This window comes from Rhinopithecus roxellana, chromosome 15 (assembly GCF_007565055.1).
Source record: "Rhinopithecus roxellana isolate Shanxi Qingling chromosome 15, ASM756505v1, whole genome shotgun sequence".
Taxonomy (NCBI): domain Eukaryota; kingdom Metazoa; phylum Chordata; class Mammalia; order Primates; family Cercopithecidae; genus Rhinopithecus; species Rhinopithecus roxellana.
Window position 1 is genome coordinate 91,893,301 of NC_044563.1, and position 23,095 is coordinate 91,916,395.

The window sequence follows — 23,095 nt, forward strand, 5'->3', positions numbered from 1 at the left end:
TTACAGCTCTTTACAGAATCTTATCTTCAAGGACTTTTACTTCTGTTTCTATTCCCCAATTTGCACCAAGGTCACACAGCTTTCATCTACTAAGTATTATTCAACTACTCAATGCCTATCCATGTCCAGCACAGACATAGGGATACAGAGATGACACACGACAGGTAAAGTCCCTGCCTTCCCAAGCTCAGTCTTTAGACAATTCTTTATGAACTTCTACATTTTTTTTCCCTGGGCCTGAGAACACCCTTTCCTGGCCGGTCTTCACCATCTTTCTCAGCATTAGGTGGCCCATCCTCTCAATTATTAATTTTTTGAGATATGACAAAAACAAGGGCACCAAGACCCTGCTTCCTGAAAAAGGAAATTCCAGGTCCACCATGCACTAAAAGCTGAAGTGAACTGGAAATAAGGGTCCAGATCTGATGGCTGCATGATTTGGAGAAAATTATATCCCCCATCTCTGTTTTCTCATCTGCAAAATGGGAGGTTTGGTCTGAAGCAAGGGTGGAAAATAGGTTTCAAGGATAGTCCTTTTCCAACTGTCAGTTGTTGCTTGAAGTGCTGGGCTGCCTCAAGTGCTGAGATTATCTGGGCTCATAAGGAAACAACTCTGCGATTGATTAGCAATGTCTGCCATGTGCCTGGAGGTGTGGTATGGCAGTGGATGGCCACATGTGTTCCTTCCTGGTTTAGAGGAGTTAAGGGGACCCTGTGAATTCTACCATTTACAATTGTGTGACTCAATGAAATACTGTTTTACTTTATCTTTGGCATGAGGCCTGTCTTTACACAAATAGCTTTTTCATCTGTTTGGTCTAGCACCTTAGCCACCATCACCTTTCAGAAGCCTTCTCAGTTACTGTTTCAAAGCAACAGCAACCTTACAATAAAATAAACATATTTACTGATTTATCACACTCATATTCAGTAAACTACTGCTTCCTGCCACAAGGGGTCCAGGAAATTAGGTCAGAAAGGAGAGTTCACACTTATTCAGCATCTATTAAACACTGTTTTCCAGACATTGCCTCCTACTTGTAAAACACCCTCCTCGAGCAGTCATTAAATCCTCCTTTCACAGAGCAGGAACCAATGCTCACAGCCGTGAGGGAAGTTGCCCCAGAAGCAGGGATTCCAACTTGCAGCAGTTTGGATTCCAAATTCTACCACACTATATTCCCCTAAAACGTAACCAAATATCTTGTTTATTCTTTCTCTTCCAGGAGGTGGAAGTGAAAAATGAAACTGACAGTAGACCAAGCAATGAGATCTGAGCAAACATTTAGATGACTCAATCTCCATCCGTCATTTTTCCCACAGTTTGCTGGGGATGTGACCAAGAGTAGAGGTTTCCTGCCTGATTTGAGAGACCAGTTCATTTATTAGATTTGGGGGCATGACTGTGAATTCCCTGGGAGCATTAAACATGTCCTTTTGCATTCCCCACTTCCCATCCTGACCCAGTTCCCTTCCACTGCTCCTGGCTCTGACCCTGAAAGAGGAGATGGCATGACCAGGGCCTCTGTTGGCACTGTCCCCTGGCCTACCTCCCGGGAAGCCCTCACTACCACCGGTGGGAATTAATAAACAACCATCATCACCACAAAACCTCCTTGGAGGCCTGAGTCCCCCATGGACCTCTTGGGAGTCTGGAGCCCCTTTATAGGGAAGTGGGAGGCCCCTCATGCCTCTGGGGAGTCTTTGAGGACAACATGGAGAAGGTGAGGGTGGGGCTCATAAAGGAGGGTGTGGAGTGGGTGTTAATTCCTGAATGGTCAAGGAAATCACATCTCTGGATCCCCACAATCTCCAAGATGCAGCCTGAGCCTGCATACGTCCAGGCCTAGGAGAAGTTTTCAGCATGTTGGCTATATACCAGGGTGAGGGGTGAGAAACTCAGGTCAGTGGCATCAGTTAAGCTTTAAAAACACTCCCTGAGACTATGGCTGCCACACTGCAGTGGCAACTGCTGGAAGCAGAGTTGGGGAAGGCACTGCCTTATCCAAGGGCAGCAGGGGCCAGGAATTTTGAGACAGTCCTTTAGCTCACATTGGGCACTTATGTCTCTAGTGCCTATAGTCATGAAGACTGAAAGGTTGAAAAAAAACTTCTACTTTGTGCCCTGCTGGTGGGAATGCAAAATGGCGCAGTCACTATGGAAAACAGTATGCTGGTTCCTCAGAACATTAAACATAGAATGACCATATGATCTAGCAATTCCACTTCTGGGTATATATCCAAAAGAACTGAAAGCGTTTGATATGAAAGAACATCAAAGAGATATTTGCATACCTGTGTTCATAGCAGCATTATTCACAATAGCCAAAAGGTGGAAGCAACCCAAAAGTGCATTGACAAATGAAGGGAGAGACAAAACATGGTGTGCTATGTATATACACATGCAACGTATTATCATTCAGCCTTAAAAAGGAATGAGATTCTGATACCTGCTACAACATGGATGAACCCTGACGACATTATACTAGGTGAAATTCACCAGTCACAAAAATACAAATACAGTATGATTCCACTCATATGAGGTACCTTGAGTGGTCAGAATCATAGAGACAGAAAGAAGAATGGAGGTTGTCAGGGGATTGGAGGAGGCAGGCATTGTTTAATGGGTATAGCATCTCATTAACACTGCTGAATTATATGCATAAACATTGTTAAGATGGTAATTTTATATTATATACATTTCATCACAATTTTTATATGTTCCATTAAGAACACGAGTCTTGGAAGTTTTGGAATCAACAAGACCTAAGTGTTTCATTTTATTTCTCTTTTTTAGTACTGTCTCAGCCACCTACAAGTTTTGTTTTATAATTTTCTCTGAGCCTCAGTTACTTCATCTGTAAAATGGGGTCAACTGGGTGTCTGCCTTGTATCATTGTCATGTGGATCATGTGAAGGAATGCAAGTCAGATCCCTGGCACAGTGTCTGACTAAATAAGGGAGTACGAGAAATGTTGTAGCCCTTGATGTTATTTTAAAAACAAAACAAAATGGACTCAATGAGTTTTTTTTTTTTTTTTTTTTTTTTTTTTTTTTTTTTTTTTGAGACGGGGTCTCGCTCTGTCGCCCAGGCTGGAGTGCAGTGGCGCGATCTCGGCTCACTGCAAGCTCCACCTCCCGGGTTCCCGCCATTCTCCCGCCTCAGCCTCCCAGTAGCTGGGACTACAGGCGCCCGCTACCTCGCCCGGCTAGTTTTTTGTATTTTTAGTAGAGACGGGGTTTCACCGTGTTAGCCAGGAGGGTCTCGATCTCCTGACCTCGTGATCCACCCGCCTCGGTCTCCCAAAGTGCTGGGATTACAGGCTTGAGCCACCGCGCCCGGCCTAAAAACTCAATGAGTTTTTTGGAATGATGCCAACAGGTAAAGAAGGACAGGGCCACATATTTGGCAGTCAGGATACAAAGACCCTATGGTGAAGGTTATCCAGGATGGTCTGGAAGGACCCCCAGGTCCTGAGCGCAGTGGACAGCCACACACCTGCATGGAGGAGCTGTTGGGCCCGACATGCCCAGGCTACTCAGAGACCACAGAAATCAGCTTGTTCTGCAGCCAACACCATCAACCTAATGAGATTTCAAGTTCAATCACTGTCACTTATCTGGCCTGTCTACTGGCACCAAGCAAAAGCAGAGTGCTCCATTTCTAAGTAACAGTTTCCAGATTTCAAGGCCGGAAGCCAGGTTTTTTTGCAGGGTACAGGCTTTGGAGCCCAAAGGGGCTCAAGCCCTCAGCTTCAGCAGGATTAAGCAAAGCTCCATCCCCACTAATGTCTGTCTTCGAAACCATGTCTTCCTGGCTCTTTCCTCTAGGGACTGCATGAAGGCTCATTACAGTATACAGCACAGGGCATGGTAAAGTATTGCAGATGCAGGATATGTTCCTAACTCAGCATGTATTCCTAACTCCTTGGCATGGCTCTTGAAGGCCTGCCTGATCTCATCCCTGCCTCTCCCCAGCTTCATCTTCTGCTCCCCCAAGCACATCTCCAGCTCTGGCATTCTAAATTGTTTAGTGTTCCTGCAACATATTCTTATTTCCACATGTCTCCTTGACTTTGAAGAAGAAATACTTTTTCAAGGAATATCCTTCTTCCCCACAACTAAGAATTCCTAGACATCACTCAAAATAAAACTCAACTGCCACGTCTTCCAGGGAGCCTGTCAAGAAGTGTGAAGGGTCTAAGATTCTATTCTATTTGCAAGATGATACATGTGCCTGCCACAGTTTCATGGCTTCTAGCAGAAGACATGAGACTTCCGGGTCAGAGACAAAGGGCTTTATTTCAGCAACACAAAAACAGCATAAGCCTCTTGTCTATATCAGCTCTCTTTGTCTGCAGGTTCCACACTGCTACATGGAGGAGTCCAGGTGGATGCTGCACGTGCATCGGGTTTACATTACACCTAAGGAATCTCAAGCTCAGAGAACCCAAACCTTTGATAATGGACTGCAAGAAAACCTTCCCTCTGCCATGAAGGAAGAGCTACCTCTGTTTATCAAGGCCACTGCCTATAAAACATCCTTGAAAAGAGGGCCTGGAACAAGAGGTCAATTAGTGTCAGATATAGTGTGGATATTTGTCCTTTTTAAATCTCATGTTGAAATTCGATCCCTAGCATTGGAGGTGGGACCTAGTAGAAGACAGCTAGGTCATGGGGACAGCTCTGTTATGGGTGGCTTGACACTGTTCTCACTCAATCGGTTCCCATGTGTTCTGATTGTTAAAAAAGAGGCTGGGCATAGTGACTCGTGCCTACAGTCCCAGTACTTTGGGAGGCCGAGGTGGGAGGATCTCTTGAGGCCAGGAGTTCAAAACCGGCTTGGGCAATATAGTGAGACACTGTCTCTACAAAAACAAAAAACAAAAAAGAGCCTAGCATCTCTCTCTCTCTCTCTCTCTCTCTCATCCCTCCCCCAGCTTCCTCTCACAATGTGACGCCTGCTCACCTTCATCTTCTGCCACGAGTGGGGGCTTCCCGAAACCATCACCAGGTGCAGATACTGGTGCCATGCTTGTACAGCCTGCAGAACTGTAAGCCAAATAAACCTTTTTTCTTTGTAAATTACCCAGGCTTGTGTACTACTTTATGGCAATGCAAATGGACTAAGAAGTGCCTTTGTTTATAAAATGAGCAGAAACAGGAGACCCATAAAGAACTCTCTCCCAAGCAAGTCTTCCGTAGCTACCTGGTTTTGCCCCTGCACCATGCCCCCACAATGCCCTGTGCAACCTTTGCCTTTCAAAGTTGTGCATCCATATTGTAAGGACTTGTTTATTTATATTTTTGGCCACTACTAGCCTGAATGGTCTCTGATGTTAGAGACTGTCTTTTACATTTCTCTGCCAAAAACGTAGCAAGTATTCAAAGAATGTGCAAATAAATGAATGAATGAATACTGATAATTTTGACAGCCATGGATTGGGCTACCAAAATAATCAAAACATAACAAATGCCTGCTATTTACTGACTTCTTATTCTTTATGTTCCAGGTATTGTATAATATATTGACCTGGGTTATTTTATTTTATCTTCATGACAATACTATATAGAAGGTACTTTTATTAAGCCCATTTTACATACGGGAAAACTAAGGCTTAGAGCAGTTCAGGAACTTAACCAAAGGCACACAGCTAATAAGCAATATAATTGCCATTTGAACTGGATCTGCCTGTGCCCGAGCTGTTAACCACCCTGAAGTGCTGCTTCTATCAGCAGTCATCTAAATCTTGTTTGTATTCACAGGGGTGGAGGGAGTAGCCCGCATGTCCCCACCACCCATCCCCTGTGACTCAGCCCATCAGCCGCCTCACATAGACACTGAGCACTGAAATGTTCCTGCTAGGACTTCCCACCTCCCTAATCACCTCACACTGGAATAGATGGTATTTGGTCTTGGGCACGGCCTGGAATGCAAAACTGACCTTTCTCCCTGACAGAGAAAAGAAGGGATAAGATAAATTTGCAGACTCTACATTTGATACAACTTAGAGTTCTCAAACAGCCATCCCCCTTGCTTATATTTCTTTGACCTAATAATCAAAGAAATATGAACAAAAAGAAGATATCTTTTTTCTTTGCCGTCATATGCTCATGCACTGTTAACACCCACTGTAGGTGAGGGCTGGTGAAACACAGCCTCAGAAATTGATGCTAAAAATAAAATGGGTGTAGCCCTCCTAGAGGAAAATTTGTCAGTATCTCTCAAAATTTTAGATATGCACACCCTTTGACTTAGCAATTTAATTTCTAGCGTTTACACTGAAAGTATTTGCAAAACCATTCAAATATATAGAGAGATGTTTACACCAAAATTGTAAATTCACAATTTCTTTTTAAATAAATAAATCTATAAAGGAAAAGTCTCTGCAAGCTTAAAATCCTCTGGAAAGATCTACTAATGATTTAATACACATTTTACCAGGATTTTTTATGCATACTTTTTTTCTAAAAATATTTCATACACCTTATATGTATATTTTATATACTTTAAATATTATATATACTGTTCTGCAATTTTTTTCACTTAATGTTTGATTGAAGACAACCTTTTATACCATCTCCACAGTATTAACTCCACAGTATTTTGATTTTAGATGTGAAATCACTTCTATTTAATGAATTCCTTCTTGGAAGATACTGAGGTTGAGGAAAGTATAACAATATACCAGGTAACAGCACAAAAAGAAATGCCTACCCCATAAAAATTGCTCACCCACATCAACTTTATTTATTTGGGAATTACCCATTTCTCAGAATGATACAGAGCTCTTCAATTTTCCTTATATATATTTTCCTACTGAATAAGGCATGAGGGCCTTATATTTAGCCATAAATCACAAAGTCAACGCAAAATATAAATCTCAAAACACAAATGTACCCAAACTTTGTGTGGTTCTCAGACTATGGAACCAAACATTCACACAAGCCTATGCTGTCAACCTTAGGACAATAAGTGTGTTTCTTTCTGCAGAAACCAGTATCACCCCTTGCCAACTTGGGGCCCCAACTTGGAACTTGTCAGTACCCAACCATCGCCTATTCCCCTGGTCATTCATTATGACCTATTCTTCCCTTTGTCTGTATCACCAATCCCCAACCTAGACATATACGACAGGCACCGTTAGGAACAGCAGCGGGATGAGTCAGCCTCATGGCCAGGAGCACAGAGCTTCTGGCAGAGCACATCACTCAGAGAGCGAGGCAGGCTGCTGCAGAATGAAAAGAGCTCGAGGCTACAAACATCAGAAGAAAGATGCCTGTGCCTGTGGAGGCCTTGCGCATGTCCCCCCAGTCTCATGCCATTCCTTTTGCCGTAAAGTTGCTGGGAACCAGCCAATTAGAAACCAGCTTTAATTACTCTTCAGTAATAATGAACCTCACACAAAGAGCTTTTATAAACTTTGCCACACTAGATTCTCACTCAGTCTTGTGAAAGAGGGATCATTAGCCCCATTTGATAGTTGAAGAAACCGAGTCACAGAGAGCAGAGCTTGTAAAAGTCAATGCAGGGCTCGAACCAAGGTCTGCATCTCACCTTCTTCAAACTTCTTCATTCTGCCTCAAAATGGACAGAAGGGAAGGGCTGCATTTCCTGGGACCCAGCCACCACCCCAGCCTCCCTGGACCTTGCAGGTCTCCCCAGGAAGCAGATCCTCCGGGAACTGATTGAGTCCCTCTAGAGGTGCCCCACCCTCCCCTGGTGCAATTCCGTTAAAATAATAAGCCCCCAGGGATTCCTCATCATGGTACCTTCTGACACTCCATTAAATGAATGGAGTTCAGCATCAAAACCCAGGGCGCAGGGAGAAAATAAAGCCAGCACCCCACTGTCCACACTGGAATGAATGAACAAGTTGGGGTCAGGGAAGAACTTGAGGCCTGAGGGAGAAAGGGCTTGTTCCACACACTTTCCTCTCCCACTTTCTCGCTTGGTCTCTCTGGGTTTGGAGGTGATGGGTGCTCACTACTCCATGGGAAAAGATGGCCACGGTTTAACATCCCACTCTCCCCAGGCTCCAACACATTTAACAAGCAAAGTATCCTCATAACAAGCGGTCTCACACTTGTCGAGAACTCCATGGTCACTCTCCTCAGTCTGCTGTCCCAGTTAAAAAGCCACCACCAGCACTGGAACAAGGAAGTCCCTGGGTCACTCAAATCTCTACAAGCTGGGTGCTTTTGGCAGGAAAATGCATGCACCTGTGGCCTCAGAAGTCTGTTGTTTGTTTGTCTCTAGAGACAGGGTATCGCTGTCACCCGGGCTGGAATGCAGTGATGCAATCATAGCTCACTGCAGCCTCGACCTCCTGGGCTCAAGCAATCCTCCTGCCTCAGCCTCCTGAGTAGCTGGAACCACAGGCACGTGTCACCAGGCCCACCTATTTATTTATTTATTTATTTATTTTTTATTTTTTGTAGAGGGGTCTCAATTTCTTACCCCGGCTGGTCTTGAATTCCTGTCTTCAAGTGATCCTCCCACCTCAGCCTTCCAAAGTGCTGGGACTACAGGTATGTGCCACTGTACTCAGCCTCTCAGAAGTCTTGGCCAGTATCTTGGAGTTGCTTGTATATGATTGAACCTATAGCTTCAAACGAGGTGTGTTCACTTAGATACAAACCAGCTCACTTTTTAACATTATATTCTAATGTGAAACTAGAAGGACAAAACATGCAGGATGTGCTAAGCCTTGTAGCTGTGAGTTGGATTTTAAAGAGGATGTGTCCCATTAAAAGGGTGCCTTGGCTAATTGGGCCAGACTCTTCCTATGTGGGGACACAGTTCCATAAATAAAAGTGTCCTATTAATGCACAATGGCTTGCCCATGCTCTAGCTTCCACATGGAGCGCAAAAGCAGCGCAGCATCAGGGCGTCTGCCACTGACCTGTGAAGTGGGGCAGGCGGCAAGTATAGCACAAAAGCCTCACAACAAAGACATCAGACCACATCCCCATCAGCCGACGTGCTCAGGTGAAATAACAAGCGGCAGCGTCCTTTTCCCCTTTCACATTTGAGTATAAAAACAGACCAGGGCCTTGCACATACTGCGTGCAATTTCTAGACAGGCATATAGTGTTACTCTCTGTAACTTTCTGTGAGCTTCCTCGGGTTACCATACACATTAATACACATTCCAGCATTTGAAGAAAGGAAAGTATAGGGTGTGTGGTGATTACTTTTAATTGAATTCATCTGGAAATTTTAAATCCTGAAAATTCAGCTCCTATGTGTAGTATTTTAAGGTTTACACAGCATATGATTTGTCCTTTGCCATGGCAAATCTCCCTTTTCCCTCTGAGAGAAAGTTTCTGCAGTGTGTAATGCATTTCAGAGTCAACTGTAAAAATCATTAAATTGCAAAATGATAGAATAGGACAGTGGTGAGAATGCAGAGCCCCCTGCATTCCTTTGATAGTAAACTAGTCTTTATCGCTTTCTATTCAGAGAAAGGAGCTCCGTGTCTCTGTAAAGACGTTGCTGAAGCCCTAGATCAATCGTGTTAGGACGACAGTGAGCCCAGGAATAGGAAGGCGGTTGAATGAAAGAATTCTGTGGACACGGGAAACAAGATCTCACTTCCCTGACTCTGGGCAAGCCACTCCGACAATGAGTGCAGCTCTGTAGTGAGGCACACATGCCACCTTTTCTGCCATACGACATCCTTCTCACAGGTGGCTTGAAAAGTCTCCAATCTGTTCTCCAAAGCCCTGTGGGATCTTCCAGATGCTGGCCAGTCAAGCATCAGATGCCCCAGGTCTCCCTTCTAGTTAATCAAATGGGAATTTATTCTCATATAGAAACCCAATACACTCACATCCCGTGGGTCTGAGCAGGCATCAACACAACCTTGGTGAGCCTCCAGCATGTGGGGTTCTTAGATCTACTGCTCTCCCCTCAACCTCCTGCATTCTCAGAACTGTCATATATGGGGGTTCAGATTCTGCCCTGCACACATAGAGGCCAAGGTGTGTCCTCTATCACACGATGGCCAGAGGAGACTGCATGGGCAGGTGTGGAGATTCTGGGCCTCCCAGATGAGATCTGAAGCAGAGTACACAGGGGCACACAAGGCCGTGCATGCTTGGGGAAAGTGACACAGCACAAAAGTGTTGGCAACCGATTTCTGCCCCAAGCATGCCCTTGGCATGTTCAAGATCTTGTCTCTTCCCCATCCCACTCTCAGAGTCTCAGTTCCCCTGACTAAAAGGCACCAACTGGACACAGCTGCCTTGTTGAAGGGGTGGAGGGGGCAGCAAGGGATGCAGGTGTGGCAGCCTAATGTGCACCTGGTCCTCCAGCAGGTGCAGGTGTGCTCACAGGCATGGCTGCTGCCCTCCCCAGAGCACAGCTGTACCATTGTGCAATGATCGATTAAGTTTTTTTTACTTGAGAACAAAAGATTTTTTCCTAATTCACAGCCCTGTGAGTTCTGTTTCCCCTGCCCTTTTCATTCCACAACTCTGCTCAGGCCTCAATGCTTCATCAAACCCCCAACACAGCCTGAGATCTGGAACACTCTAAACCACTTCCCTCTAGAACCATGATCATATCCTATGGCTGGCTGGTTTTTGTTTTGCTTTCTTCTGTCTCTCCCATCTTTGGAAGCTGGCCTTCCTTCCATTCCTGCCTTAGTTAACATTGTCTTTGTTTCTCTCTCTCTTTTTTTTTTTTTTTTTTTTTGAGACGCTGTTTCACTCTTGTTGCCCAGGCTGGAGTGCAATGACACGATCTTGGCTCACCGCAACCTCCGCCTCCCAGGTTCAAGTGATTCTCCTGCCTCAGCCTCCCGAGTAGCTGGGATTACAGGCATGTGCTACCACGCCCAGCCTATTTTTATACTATTAGTAGAGGCGGGATTTCACCATGTTGGACAGGCAGGTCTGGAATTCCTGACCTCATGATCTGCCTGCCTCAGCCTCCCACAGTGCTGGCATGACAGGCGTGAGCCACCGTGCCCGGCCAACCTTGTCTTTGTTTCAGAGGCTACTGTGCTGCCATGGCTGGGAGAGATGATGGACATTGTTACCTCACTTGAAGATGGGGAAACCGAGGTGTCCTGACTGGTAGGACAAAGTGAGGCTTCTAGACCCCACAGCCAGTGCCCTTTCCACTTCACTGCACAGTTCCTCACCCCCACCCCCAGGCTCCCTTGAATGGTGGGTCACTACCATTGCACACAGCCAACTGGACCCCCAGCCTGCTGTAAATGTCGGCCAGCTCCCGACATTTAAGCACTGTGCCAAAAACAAAGAAAAAAATCCATCAGCCACTAACCAAGACAACGCCACCTTCCTAACTGTCATCAGTACACTGGTTCTCTTCCAGCCATAAGACCAAAAGAGGTGGGGAACATCATCAATGCCCTGGGAAGGCTGAGGATGCATAAGCCATCTGGATACAGAGGGGCTGGCTTCTTGCAGTCTCCATAAAAAAGGCACACTTTCCCTGCTGGCCACTCCTCAGCAGGCATGTGCATCCGAAGCCAGCATCTCTTTGAGAAGATGAAGTGCAGTTGAGCCACCTCTGGTATGGGAGTTAGGAGACCAGTGACTCCAACCTGGTCATCCCCTGACCTATGCCCAGGTTTTTCTTCTGTGAAATCACACCCCTTCCAAATTTAGGACTCTATAATTCTGTGAAATCCATCCTGCCTCTGGATTAAGCAACAGGCAACTAACAGAAGCAATCACGGGGGACCAGAGCCTAGCCCTGGAATGGACCAACAGCCTTTTTCCCTTTAGGCCATTGGGCTCCACATAAGGTATTGTTGTTCTCAAACTGCCTGACCAGAGGTGGGATTACAAAAGGGGTGGCCATCCCAGACGCTTTGGGGATTTCACCACCTGATACACCAGGTCTATTACCAAAGTCCCAGTCAACATGTCTGGTACTCGCTTGTCCCCCTTTCAAAGCTGACATGGGCCATGCAAATGACCACTCAATTTAATTTCTCTGTTGTTTCTGATGCCAAGTGCATGAAGGCGTAACCTATTACTGGACTGCATCATTCTGGTCAGAAATGTAGGCACTGAGGGATCTTGGTAGAAATGAGTCAGAAGACTCCACTCCCTCCCGCCCATGGTCTGCATCTGAGTCACCGTTGGCAAACTGAATGAAAGTGAGTGTACTGGGGTGCAAGTACAGGGGAAATTACAACTTACGTGGCTCCTTCTGCCTTCTTCATCTCCCACAGACGTGATAACTGTCTCTGAAAAGACCATTTGGCCAGTCTGATTGTTGGTTATCTGTAGTAAAACAGGTACAGTGAAAGTAAAATAGAAGGAATTCTGGACAAATTCCACAAGTTGTTTTTGTGTTTTGTTTTCCAATTTCTGAAGCAGCGGCATCCAGTATAGGAGTTGAAATGCCCACCCCGCTTTCTTTCTGAGTTCCCTCGGCAGCTGTGAGATGGGCAGCTTCCCCTGGGCACAGTGATAAGGGATGTTAAGAGTCAGCCTCATAGGGTTGCTATGAGGAGGAAATGAGGGGATGCGGAGAAATCACTCCACACAGCGCCTGACAGCTAGCAAAATGCTCAAAGATGTCAGCTATTTCTATCATTCTTGGGGCTCATCACTTGAAACTCAATGTCAACTTTATTTTTGACAAATTACAAGTCTGGGTGTCTAGTTGAACATCTTTCATGAAAAGCAAGCAGGTTTTAGCTCTAGCAGCCCTACCTGATTCGAGTGAATGGTCTCATTTCATCAAGAAAGTGCTTAAGTACAATGAGAGACTTGTTCCAACATTGCTGTATCTATTGTCTGCCTCTGATTCTGTAACCAGGTGCAGGCATCTCAAAGCTAAGTCTAACATAGAACCCAGGCTGTTCCTGCCCCATGAAAGGTCATGTCTAATGTTTGGTTTGGTGATGAAGGATAGAAAAGATGTTTGGTCACCTGACCAAGATGGTGAAACCCCGTCTCTACTAAAAATACAAAAATTAGCCACAGTGGCAGGTGCCTATAATCCCAGCTACGTGGGAGGCTGAGGCAGGAGAATCGCTTGAACCTGGGCTGCAGAAGTTGTAGTGAGCTGAAATCGTGCCACTGCACTACTCCAGCCTGGGCGATAGAGTGAAACTCTATCTCAAAAACAAACAAACAACAAAAACAGAAAGAAAGAAAAGAAAAGATGCTGGCTCAGGAGCTAGGAGATGTGTATTCTTTGAGCTCTGGCTCAGTCGCCAATAACCATCTAGTATGTCACCTAGAACAAATCATATCTTTTCTCTGATTCAAGATTTTCTCACTTCTACATCATCTTTAAGATCTCTGCCAGCTCTAATACCACAGGAATCTGCAGCCAGGACAAAGTGGAAACTATTGTACTAATTTGCAGAAGGGAATCAAATTCTAGCTCTGAGAAGGTAAGGACCACATCTTAATTACCATGCTTTTATATTTTTACCTAAATAATTCCTCTCCCCAAAAGAAATGATCTCTTCCTTTATGCCAGCTTTTTATAGAATTAACCAATGTCACATTTTTAAAAATTCTACAAGCCTGTATGTATGGGTTGCATGACCTATCAGAACCTTTATTATAACAATTTGTATTTTTCTTAAATCTCCAGAAGAAGAATATATAAGATGATTTCCAAATATGTTTCACTACTACTGAGCCCTTCTTTTATGAAGCATTGCATAAGGCTAGTGTTTTTTGTTTGTTTGTTTGTTTGTTTGTTTTTTGACACAGAGTCTCACTCTGTCATCTAGGCTGGAGTGCAGTGGTGCGATGATCTCAGTTCACTGTAACCTCCACCTCCTGGGTTCATGTGATTCTCCTACGTCAGCCTCCCCGAGTACCTGGGACTACAGGTGTGTGCCACCATGCCCAGCTCATTTTTGTATTTTTAGTAGAGACAGGGTTTCAGCCATGTTGGCCAGGCTGGTCTCAAGCTCCTGACCTCAGGTGATCTGCCTGCCTTGGCCTCCCAAAGTGCTGGGAATACAGGCAGAAGCCACTGTGCCTGGCCTTTTTTTTTTTTTTTTTGACAGTTTCGCTGTGTCGCCCAGGCTGGAATGCAGTGGCGTGATCTTGGCTCACTGCAACCTCTGCCTCCAGGTTCAAGTGATTCTCCTGCCTCAGTTTCCCGAGTCGCTGGGATTACAGGCACGTGACACCATGCCTGGCTAAGGCTAATTTTTTTTTTTTTTGTATTTTTATTAGAAATGGGGTTTCACCATGTTGGCCAGGCTGGTCTCGAACTCTGACCTCAAGAGATCCTCCCACCTCAGCATCCGAAAGTGCTGGGATTACAGGCATGAGCCATCACACCCGGCTGAAGATTAGTGTTCTATAAAACCCATTTGAGAACTACTGCACTGTGTTGATAAAATAACTTTATTATAATAACAGTAATAATAAGAATACTGGTTTTTGCATTGCACTTTACAGTTTACAATGAACTTTCATATACTTTGGGTCATTTGACCTGCACAATACTGTAATGTAGATGTTGATATCCTTATTTCATAAATGCAGTTAGAGAGAATCAAGACATTTAAGTAATTTTTCAAAAATCACACTAGAGACTGGTAGGACTCACACTCAGGTATTCTGACATTTACAAGAAGCAACTTTAAGAAGCAACCAAACCTGTTGGTTAATTATTGTCAGAAAGGATGGCTTGATATTGGGTTTGACAAGAATAAAATAATCACCTTGAAAATATTCTCCAGTCGCAGATGAGCAATGCCAAAGGATTGTGTTCTGCAGGTAAACTCATTCATTTACTTGGAGGATATACTGTGTAGCTGATTCATCTAACTGAACCCATTACTATGCATTGGCAGAAGTGCCACACAAAACCTACTTTATAGTCAAGGCAATGGCACGTGAAAATTGATCCCCTATGCTCTGTGGCACAGAAACAAAAGTGAGGCTCTTTTGTGAAAGCCACTGTGGCCTTGCATACAGGAGTTGAGATGAGCTGAGGGGGCAAACTCCTTGATATTCACAATGGGATGCTAACAGTGATCCTGAATATCTGCACAGCACACAGTCTTAGGCAGTTCGCTCTCAGAGTCCTGCCAAATCATGTCAGAGACATTGCACACCAGGGGCAAGCTAATGCTATGTTCCTCGAGATTTGCAGAGCTTTCTTCATCAGGTCAGAATGGGAATGAACCTGGTTGCTCTTCATGCATGATGTTAGACCAAGAGGCACTCAGACACGTGGTAGTTTGGGGAAAAATCTGCTATAGAATTTTGAACGCACAACCAGCAAACGGATGAGAGTTTAATTTTGTGGCAATAGAGGGTTTCTCTTTTGGAAATGGGGTATATCATATTTACATGCCTCCTAAAAAAAAGTGAGGGTCAATTCACCGTAACATGACCTCTAGCTCAATCCCTACTGAGACATACATAAAAACCTATGAGATAGATCAATTCCACAAATGTAATGCTAGGAAAGGGTGTTTTTAGACATTCATTTGCTTTCTTTTTTCAAATGATAATCCCTGGACATTCCTTTGCAACTGGACTGGCAGGAAGCCTAGGGTTAAATATACTGCATAAATGCAAAAGCAATTTAGGATCCTGATACATTGTCTCTCCACTTTAAACAGTAACATTACTCCTTCTGGTTTTCAATCTGTATTTTATGATTCTCAATTGTATTTTGGGCTTGCATATCACATATGAAAAAAAAAAAACAAAAAAGCTTAGTTCTCTGATGGGACTGGACACTATAGAAAGGAGGAAGTGCTGGCCACGACTTACCTTGTGAATTTCTCGGTGCACATGGATGGTATTATTTCCAACCTTGGTGTCTGTGTTGGTCTCATTGTGATAGCTGGGAGGTAAGTTTGCCAGGTTCACTTCTGATGACGCTTTGGCAGCAGCTTCTTCTGCCTCCATCTATTAAATCGATGAATTTAATGAGCAAAATTATTTTCTCTTGTTACAAATGAGAGTCTATTAGAAAAAAAAATCTCTTTTCCTCTTCTGCAATTACAAAGAATCATGATGATGATAGGTGCTATTAATTGAGTACTCACTATGATAAGATATTATACTAAATGTTTTACATATACTACAGCACTGAATTTCACAACCCCTCTGGGAGGTGGGTGTTAATGTCCTCATATTACAAATAGGGAAACTGAGGCTCAGGAAGACTAGATAAATTCCCCAGGTTCCCAGAAAACGGTGGAGCTGGATTTTGAACATGTTTCCATTAGATAGTCTTGCTCCCTGTATAAATGCTGTTGATGCCCTGCCCATCTCCTGGTGGCCTAATCTGGAGGTCACCTGCATCCAGTTCCCATACATGCCAACAACCAACTCTGTCTCTCTCTGAGGGCATTCTCTGGTCACCAAAGTATGCTCAGTCTGCACAGGCCCCAAGTGCTAGGGAGTTAACATCCTAGCAGTGAGAGACAGGCTATGAAGGTAAGCACTCCAGCTTCTCCCTTCGCTAGACAATTCTAAAGCACATAGAATCTACGTAGTCTCCCTCTGAGGCCCCCAGTGGGATGGAGCTCTAGATGCCCAGAGCAGTAACCTGCTTGTGGGCATACCGTTGATTGTCTTTCTTTTCTTTCATCTCACTTCCCCACTTCCTGCTAGTATCTTCTGGGAACACATCCCAAATACACTATTTGCTCTTAAATCCTTGTGGCAGGGCCTGCTGGTGGTGGTGGTAGGGCAGGGGATGGAGGGGACCTAAACTTACTCCCTGTAGGTAGGGCCACAGCTGTGTCTCCTTCCCCACCCTACCTCTTGGGTACCCTTGTAGGAAATTCTTGGAGAGAGATCTTTGTAGAGGGTCAGTTAACCAGTTCCCGGGGTCCACACCCCTTCTGGTCTTCTTGAACGTATGTTCTTCTCTGGTGTCAGGTTTCTGTGGCCACTGTCCTCAAATCCTCCAGTCTCATGATCCTCCATAACATCTATACCAGATATGTCAGTGACCTCATGTCTGCACTCAACTTCCCCTTCCAGATTATCACCCTGTCCTAGCCCTGATGAGCGGGCAGTTGACAATGTCACCTGTTCACAGCTGATGGGACCCAAAGGGAGGCCACATCATAGACTAATTGAGCCAATCAGATACTCTGTCTAGGAATTTAAAATGAGCGACACAAAGAGAAGTTCTACTTGATATATGGCAATTTTCCTACACTGCTAGTTTTGACTGTAGGCTATTTTTATTTTTAAAAAGAATGCTCAAAAAATATTTTCCTATTTAAAAAATCACTGTCCTCTATCCCCTCAAGTACTAGATGAGCCCCTGCTTTAACCACCAGATTTGCTGAGTTGAGGAGGATAAGAGGAAAGAATCCTCATGTCTCAACGCAACACGAAAACACTAAACTCGAAGTGCGAAGAAAACCTGGTAGGCAGAAAGGCTCAACAAGGACTAAGTCAGTGGCCACCATGTACACAGTGCTGTGCTGGATTCTGAGATGGCTGCTGAGACGTTTGAAACTTGATCACTGGCTTCATAACAACAATAATTCTAAGAATAGCCCCCATGTTTGGGGCATTGACAATGTCTGAGCCGTTGCACCAGATGCCTTGAATATTCACAGCAATCTTATGGGAAAGCTGTGATTACAGAGTCACGTCCAAAAGTTAAAAAAATAGATATATCTGGATCCCTTCATGGACCTGCTGAATTGGGATTTCTAGAGGTGAGACCCCCGATGTTACTGAGCTTCTCAGCTGATTCTGAGGATTTCCCTCCCCTCCCTCTGACCCCTCAGTTAAGAATCTCTGTTCCAGGCAATAGGGAGCTACAGCAAGTTCCAGAAGGCTAGAGGGAAAATAATATAACGAGTAGACCAGAAAGAGAGGGGAGTCAGGGAACTGGCTAGAATTAGGTCCAGGAGATGGGAGCTACATCTGGGTAGGGGCCTTCTAGGTTGGAAAGACTCTAAGTAAGTCTAGAAGGATCAAGCCATTGAGAGATGGCCACTGGACGAGTCAAGTCGTTGCCTGCAGCATCCTCAGAGAGGAACACAGTGGAAAGTACCAGGAGTCTGGAGTCAGACAAGGTGGGTTCAAGTCCTGGCTCTGCCACAAAGTAGCTGTGTGACTTTGGACGAGATACCAAATCCCACTAAACCTCAGCTTGCTCATTTGTAAAATAGGGATGTCCTACTTTGTGGAGTAGATATAGGAATTAAGGACCATGACGTAGATATAAGAATTAAGGCATGAAAGACACTACCTGCCACACAGCAAAGATGAAATTCATAGCTGTTTTCATCATACTGCCCTTTAAGAAGGCAGTTTCAAAAGAAGCCAGTTTGTTTTGCCAGAGTTCTGAAGGGAATGGATAGCTAGAAGCAGGAAGAGCAGACAGTTGATATCACGTGTTTGAAGAGCTTGCCAACAAAGGGCAGAAGAAATGGTGCTGAGAGAGAAGACAGAATGGGCAAGAAAATGACTTTTTTTTTTTTTTTTTTTTTTTTTTTTAAAGCAAAGGACCTTGCCCTCAGTTACCACTCTGGTTAGTGACAGAAAAGATACAGCTGGGAAGAGAAGACTGAAGGTGCTGGAGAGGATCCACCCAGAAGAAGAGAATGTTTTAGTGTTTTTTAAATTCCCATAGGGATCAGTTTGGCTTTCAAATAATTGACAAGTTGCCAAACCTAGAGTTTCCTCTAGGCTGAGCAGATAGTCTTTTTATAAAACTTTTCCCCCCAGCTCAGTCACTGGTTATTTCAACAGAATGAGCTAATGGTTCTTAAATGGCACCATGAACTAAAAGTATAGTTTACAATGGAAATTTCAACCGCAACTATTATTGCCACTAGCAAGAGAAACTTAAGTCTGAAGCAAAAGGAGCTGTTTCATAGAGGAGGAATGTGAATGCTGTTAAAAATGGCATTTATAGTTGGTTAAATCTGTGTGTCTGCAAAAGGGGTATAGTAGGAAAAATTAAAGAGATGAATCCAGGCTTGGTATTAGAATTCTTGCTAGGAATAGGTGAGGCAGTAAGAACATTCTAAAACTAGTGAGCTACAGAGCTGGCAATAAGGGGAGAAGAAACAGAGTGGTTATATCTTCAGAATACATTGGTAGCACACAGAACAGTAATACAGGAAAGTAGTAATAGCCCTGATTGAAGCCATTTGAAGATTTGCTTTTCCCAACAATGACTGTACAACTAGACCTGCTTTGTCCTTCCCCTTAAGAAACTTCAACAGCTTGAGCCAGCTGGCACATTGATAATGCCAAGAAGCTTCTTGAAAGCAGATTCATGATGCAACTATGTAAACAAATAATGCATCTGGCCCAGGTCCTTTTTTATTTTTCCCCTGAACAATGACTAAATGCCGATTATCCTGTGTCTATGAGATTTAAGGGGCATTCTGGTAGTCTCTTTACAAAAAATTAATACTAATAACCACAGTCTATTAACAATCTATTGTATTCTGTTTTTGAAGATATCTAAAAGACACTTTTAACATTTTAAGCTTAATTTTTAATGCTTTAAGATATTTTAAAAGATAGATTCTATTGAGAACCACAGGCATCACAAGCTCAATTTAATTTGAAGCTGCAGAGTTAAGAGACATTGGGGCCTATCTGACTCCCTTCACCCTTTAATTGTTCCATGTCATGATTGTTTCGCAGTCACAGGAAACAAAGATCATGGATCTTGGGCTCTGGACCTGACCAGTGGATATTCAGGTCCAGTGGATATTCAAGAACGGCTGCCCAACTCACTGATTTGCTTTACTTGCATCATCTCATTGAATTCTCACCTTACCCTAAGAGGTGGACATTTCTCCACTTCAGACTCAGGATGCCATTGCCAGTAAGTGGCAGAGCAGGGACTGGATGAGGGAAGGTCAGTCCCCACTGCCTGTTCTCCTGCCACGGTATTCAACCTCTCTCATCCTGTACCCACGGCCAGTGAGGACACCTCTGGGAAAGAGTGGGATAGAAGTGACAGCCAGCATCTCCTCTGGTGGCAAACTTCAACCCCCAGCCTACACAGAGCCACATCTAGAGGGAGGAAAGCTGGGGTCTTAGCAAAACCCAGTGTGGATAACGCCCATGGAGAAGACTCCGTCACTAGGTCCCGCAGAGCCCCACACTGCTCTGCTCAAGAAGAGACTGCAGAGGCCCTTGCTGCTCCCTCTCCTGCCTCACCAGAAGCTAACGTCAGAGGACCATGCTGCAGACTTTCTGAACAGTGGTGGGCACAAAAACATAGAGGTGACTTACTCAGTCTTACTAGGAATCTGTGTGCAGGAGGAAAAGTCCTAGAACCTGGATAAGGAAAGCAGACGGCCTGTTCTAGAACCAGAGGCATCGCGAACTCCATTTAATTTGAAGCTTCAGAGTTAAGAGCCATGGGGGCCTATCTGAATCCCTTCACCCTTTAGTTTTTCCATGTCATGATTGTTTTGCAATCACAGGAAACAGAAAGATCATGGGTCTTGGGAACTGGGCCTGTCCAGTGGATATTAAAGGACAGCTGCCCAAGTCACTGCCTCCAAAGCCAGTGTCCCCTTCACTGCAAACTCCACAGGCTAACTGCTGTGGAGTGGAAGGGGAAGTAGCCCCAAACTACAAAGGGCTGCGGGGAGAAAGCAACTTCTCCCTGGAGACAAGGGCCAGCAGTTAAGGCTTTGTCCAAGGTGGCTACCAAGCTGGAGAGAGCAGGGATGTGAAACCAGACCAGGGGTTAACCAGCCTGGACATTAGTTTCCTGCTGGCTCCTTCACTGGGATGGCTGGCTCCTCTCTAGACACAGGCTACAGACAGAGCCGGGCCCAACAGCGCCCACGCCTACCCACCTCAGGCACCAGGGACAGCTCCCCGCACCTGTATGGAGAGGGCAGGGTCAGTGACATCTTCTTCCCAGGCAGCCCTTGGCATGCGTGGGTGCCCATCACAGAGGACAGAACAAGACGCCACCCACGGTGTTTAGACCTGGAGGTGATGGAGGGCAGAAGCTAGGCAAAACCTTGCTAAGGTACGTGGTATCTGATAATAATAGTTGCTAAATACTGTGCACCTATTACTTGCCAGATGCCCACACTTACGACATTTAGTTCTCACAGGGAACTGAGGTGCAGGATATAAATGATTTGCCCAATGTCACCCTGTTACTGAGTGGCAGAGGAGGACGTGAGCCCAGGACAACTGCAAAGCACTGTTGGGTGGAAGGGGGATTGCCTCTCACATCCTCATCCGCTACTCATACAGTGCTGAGATTTGGGATTTCCATCTTCCCTCTCTGCCCCCACATTGCATGAGAAGCAAGACAGCCCAGACAGACTGCCAGCAAAGCTCAGGGCTCTTTGCCTCTTTGTCCCTGCATGGCATCCTAACAAGCGCAAAGCATAACAGACAAGCTAGAACTTGGCGATGCCTGGAGCTTGCCCCGGGTCTCTGTGACACCACAGTACTGGAATACAAGGGGCCCTGCAAACCTCCGCTTACAATAGGGAAGGCCTACGGCATGCCTGACGCCGATTGCAGGCAGGTGGCCCCAGCTACTTAGGGAGGGTCCAGCTGCAGAGCCTCTCGGTGCACAGGCTCGGATCCAGACTTTTCGGCCAGGAGGCAAAACGAGGCGGGAGTAGGGATCACCCTGCGCTACCTCCAGGCCACTCCGCATCGGCTGTCGGCCCTTCCCAGCCCGTTCTCGGGACCCCAGGTCCCTAGTCAGCGCTCTTCCATGTCTTCCCAGCCTTCGCTGTCCCCAGCCTGGCTCTTCCCAGAGCCCCGCGCCGCCAGCGCGCACCCACCTCCTCCACCGCGCTGCGCAATTTGTGCTGCGTGTCCTCCATCAGTTCCTCAACCTCGCGGAACATCTCGTTGAGCGTGGCCTCCTCCTGCGGGTAGTTGAAAGCCGGGCCCGGCTCGACGGGAGCCGAGGTCGCCGTCGGAGCTGGCGCGGGGGCCGTGGGGACCGCCGCCGCCAGCAGCAGGCACAGCAGGGTGGCCCCGAGCCGCTGCATCTCCGCTCTGCGCCCGCAGCCGCCGCCTGTGTGTCCCGGAACGCGATCAGAGGCGCGCGGACCACCCCCCTCGCCTGGCCCGCCGCTCCGCCCCGCTCCGCCCAGCCGCCCGCCCCTGGCGCCCCTCTTTTCCGCACCCGCCCGGAGACAGGAGGAAACTGAGGCCACTGAAAATGCAGCTCCTCTACACCCGAAAAGATGCCACCCCACCCGCTCCAGCCCGAGCCCCGATCGCCCCAGGACCCCGCACCCCCATCTTCCAGCACAAGCTGAGCTCTGCCTCTCACCTGCGATGCTGGAGCCCTCGCCAGAGCAACCGAACCCGGATCCTCTACGCTAATACCTCCCAAGCCCCAGCTCACCTCGACTTAGTCCCCGGTTCAAACCCTAGCCCCTCCTCCCCCAAGTCAGAGTGCCCGACCCCTACTTCCACCCCAATCCTCTCTCAGCCCCTACCTGGGGTGGGCAGAGCACAGGTCAGCCCCCTCCCGTTGGCGTCGGGTCCTACTCGAGCGCCCCGCCCCACACCCACCCAAGGGAGGATGAGCTCAGCCAAGTCGTCCCCTCCCCCACCGCCGCCCCTCACCCACCCCGACTGGACTGAGCTGCGCTGCGGGCTGGACTGGATCTGCTCGCTCCCGCCGGAAGGCCGCCGGGAGGCCGCCGGGCGGCCACCGGGCTACGGGTGCGGCTGCGGCTGCGGGAGCGAGAACGGCGCGGTGGGCGGGCCGCGGGTGCGGGAGCGCAGCGGGGTGCGGCAGGGCTGGTACCCGAGAGAGCCCGCAGCCCGTGCCCTGACCGCCCACCAGGTCCCCCACCGAGCCCGGCCCGCCCACCAGGCCCACCCCGCCCCGCGGAGGGGCCGCAGCCCGGCCATTGGCCAGCCGGGGCGCCGTCCACCTCACGCCCCACACCCTCCTCTTCTGCCTCCGCGACCAGCTCTACGGAAGGCAGCCGTCTCCTTCACTGCTTCCCCCTGCCCCCGAGGCATCCCAGGCCCCTGTGTTCTCTGGCCTCCAGGCTTGCAACAGCCCACCGAGGTTGTGGGTGGGGGGAATGTTCCTCAGTCCCACCTTGGTCTTTCCAAGGCAACCTCCATCCTGTGCAATCTTCAGGAAAATTCCCAGCCCCCCAGC

The 23,095-nt window shown here is 46.7% G+C and overlaps 1 protein-coding gene across 3 annotated transcripts in view; it reads right to left on the reverse strand.

Moving 5' to 3' along the window:
- DKK3 (dickkopf WNT signaling pathway inhibitor 3) overlaps positions 1-22,778 on the reverse strand; it is a 46,913-nt gene extending 24,135 nt beyond the window's left edge. Inside the window, exons 1-4 of one of the 3 annotated variants that reach the window (XM_030918401.1) lie at positions 22,550-22,778; positions 21,747-21,985; positions 15,751-15,888; positions 12,184-12,267 (exon numbers count right to left, since the gene is read on the reverse strand). In XM_030918401.1, coding sequence (XP_030774261.1) covers positions 12,184-12,267; positions 15,751-15,888; positions 21,747-21,959 — 435 coding nt within the window. In that variant the 5' untranslated portion in view covers positions 21,960-21,985; positions 22,550-22,778. Of the gene's footprint in view, positions 1-12,183; positions 12,268-15,750; positions 15,889-21,746; positions 21,986-22,246 lie in introns of all 3 variants that reach the window. The other 2 variants (XM_030918403.1, XM_030918402.1) reach the window with 2 other exon arrangements.
- Between the last annotated feature and the right edge of the window lie 317 nt (positions 22,779-23,095).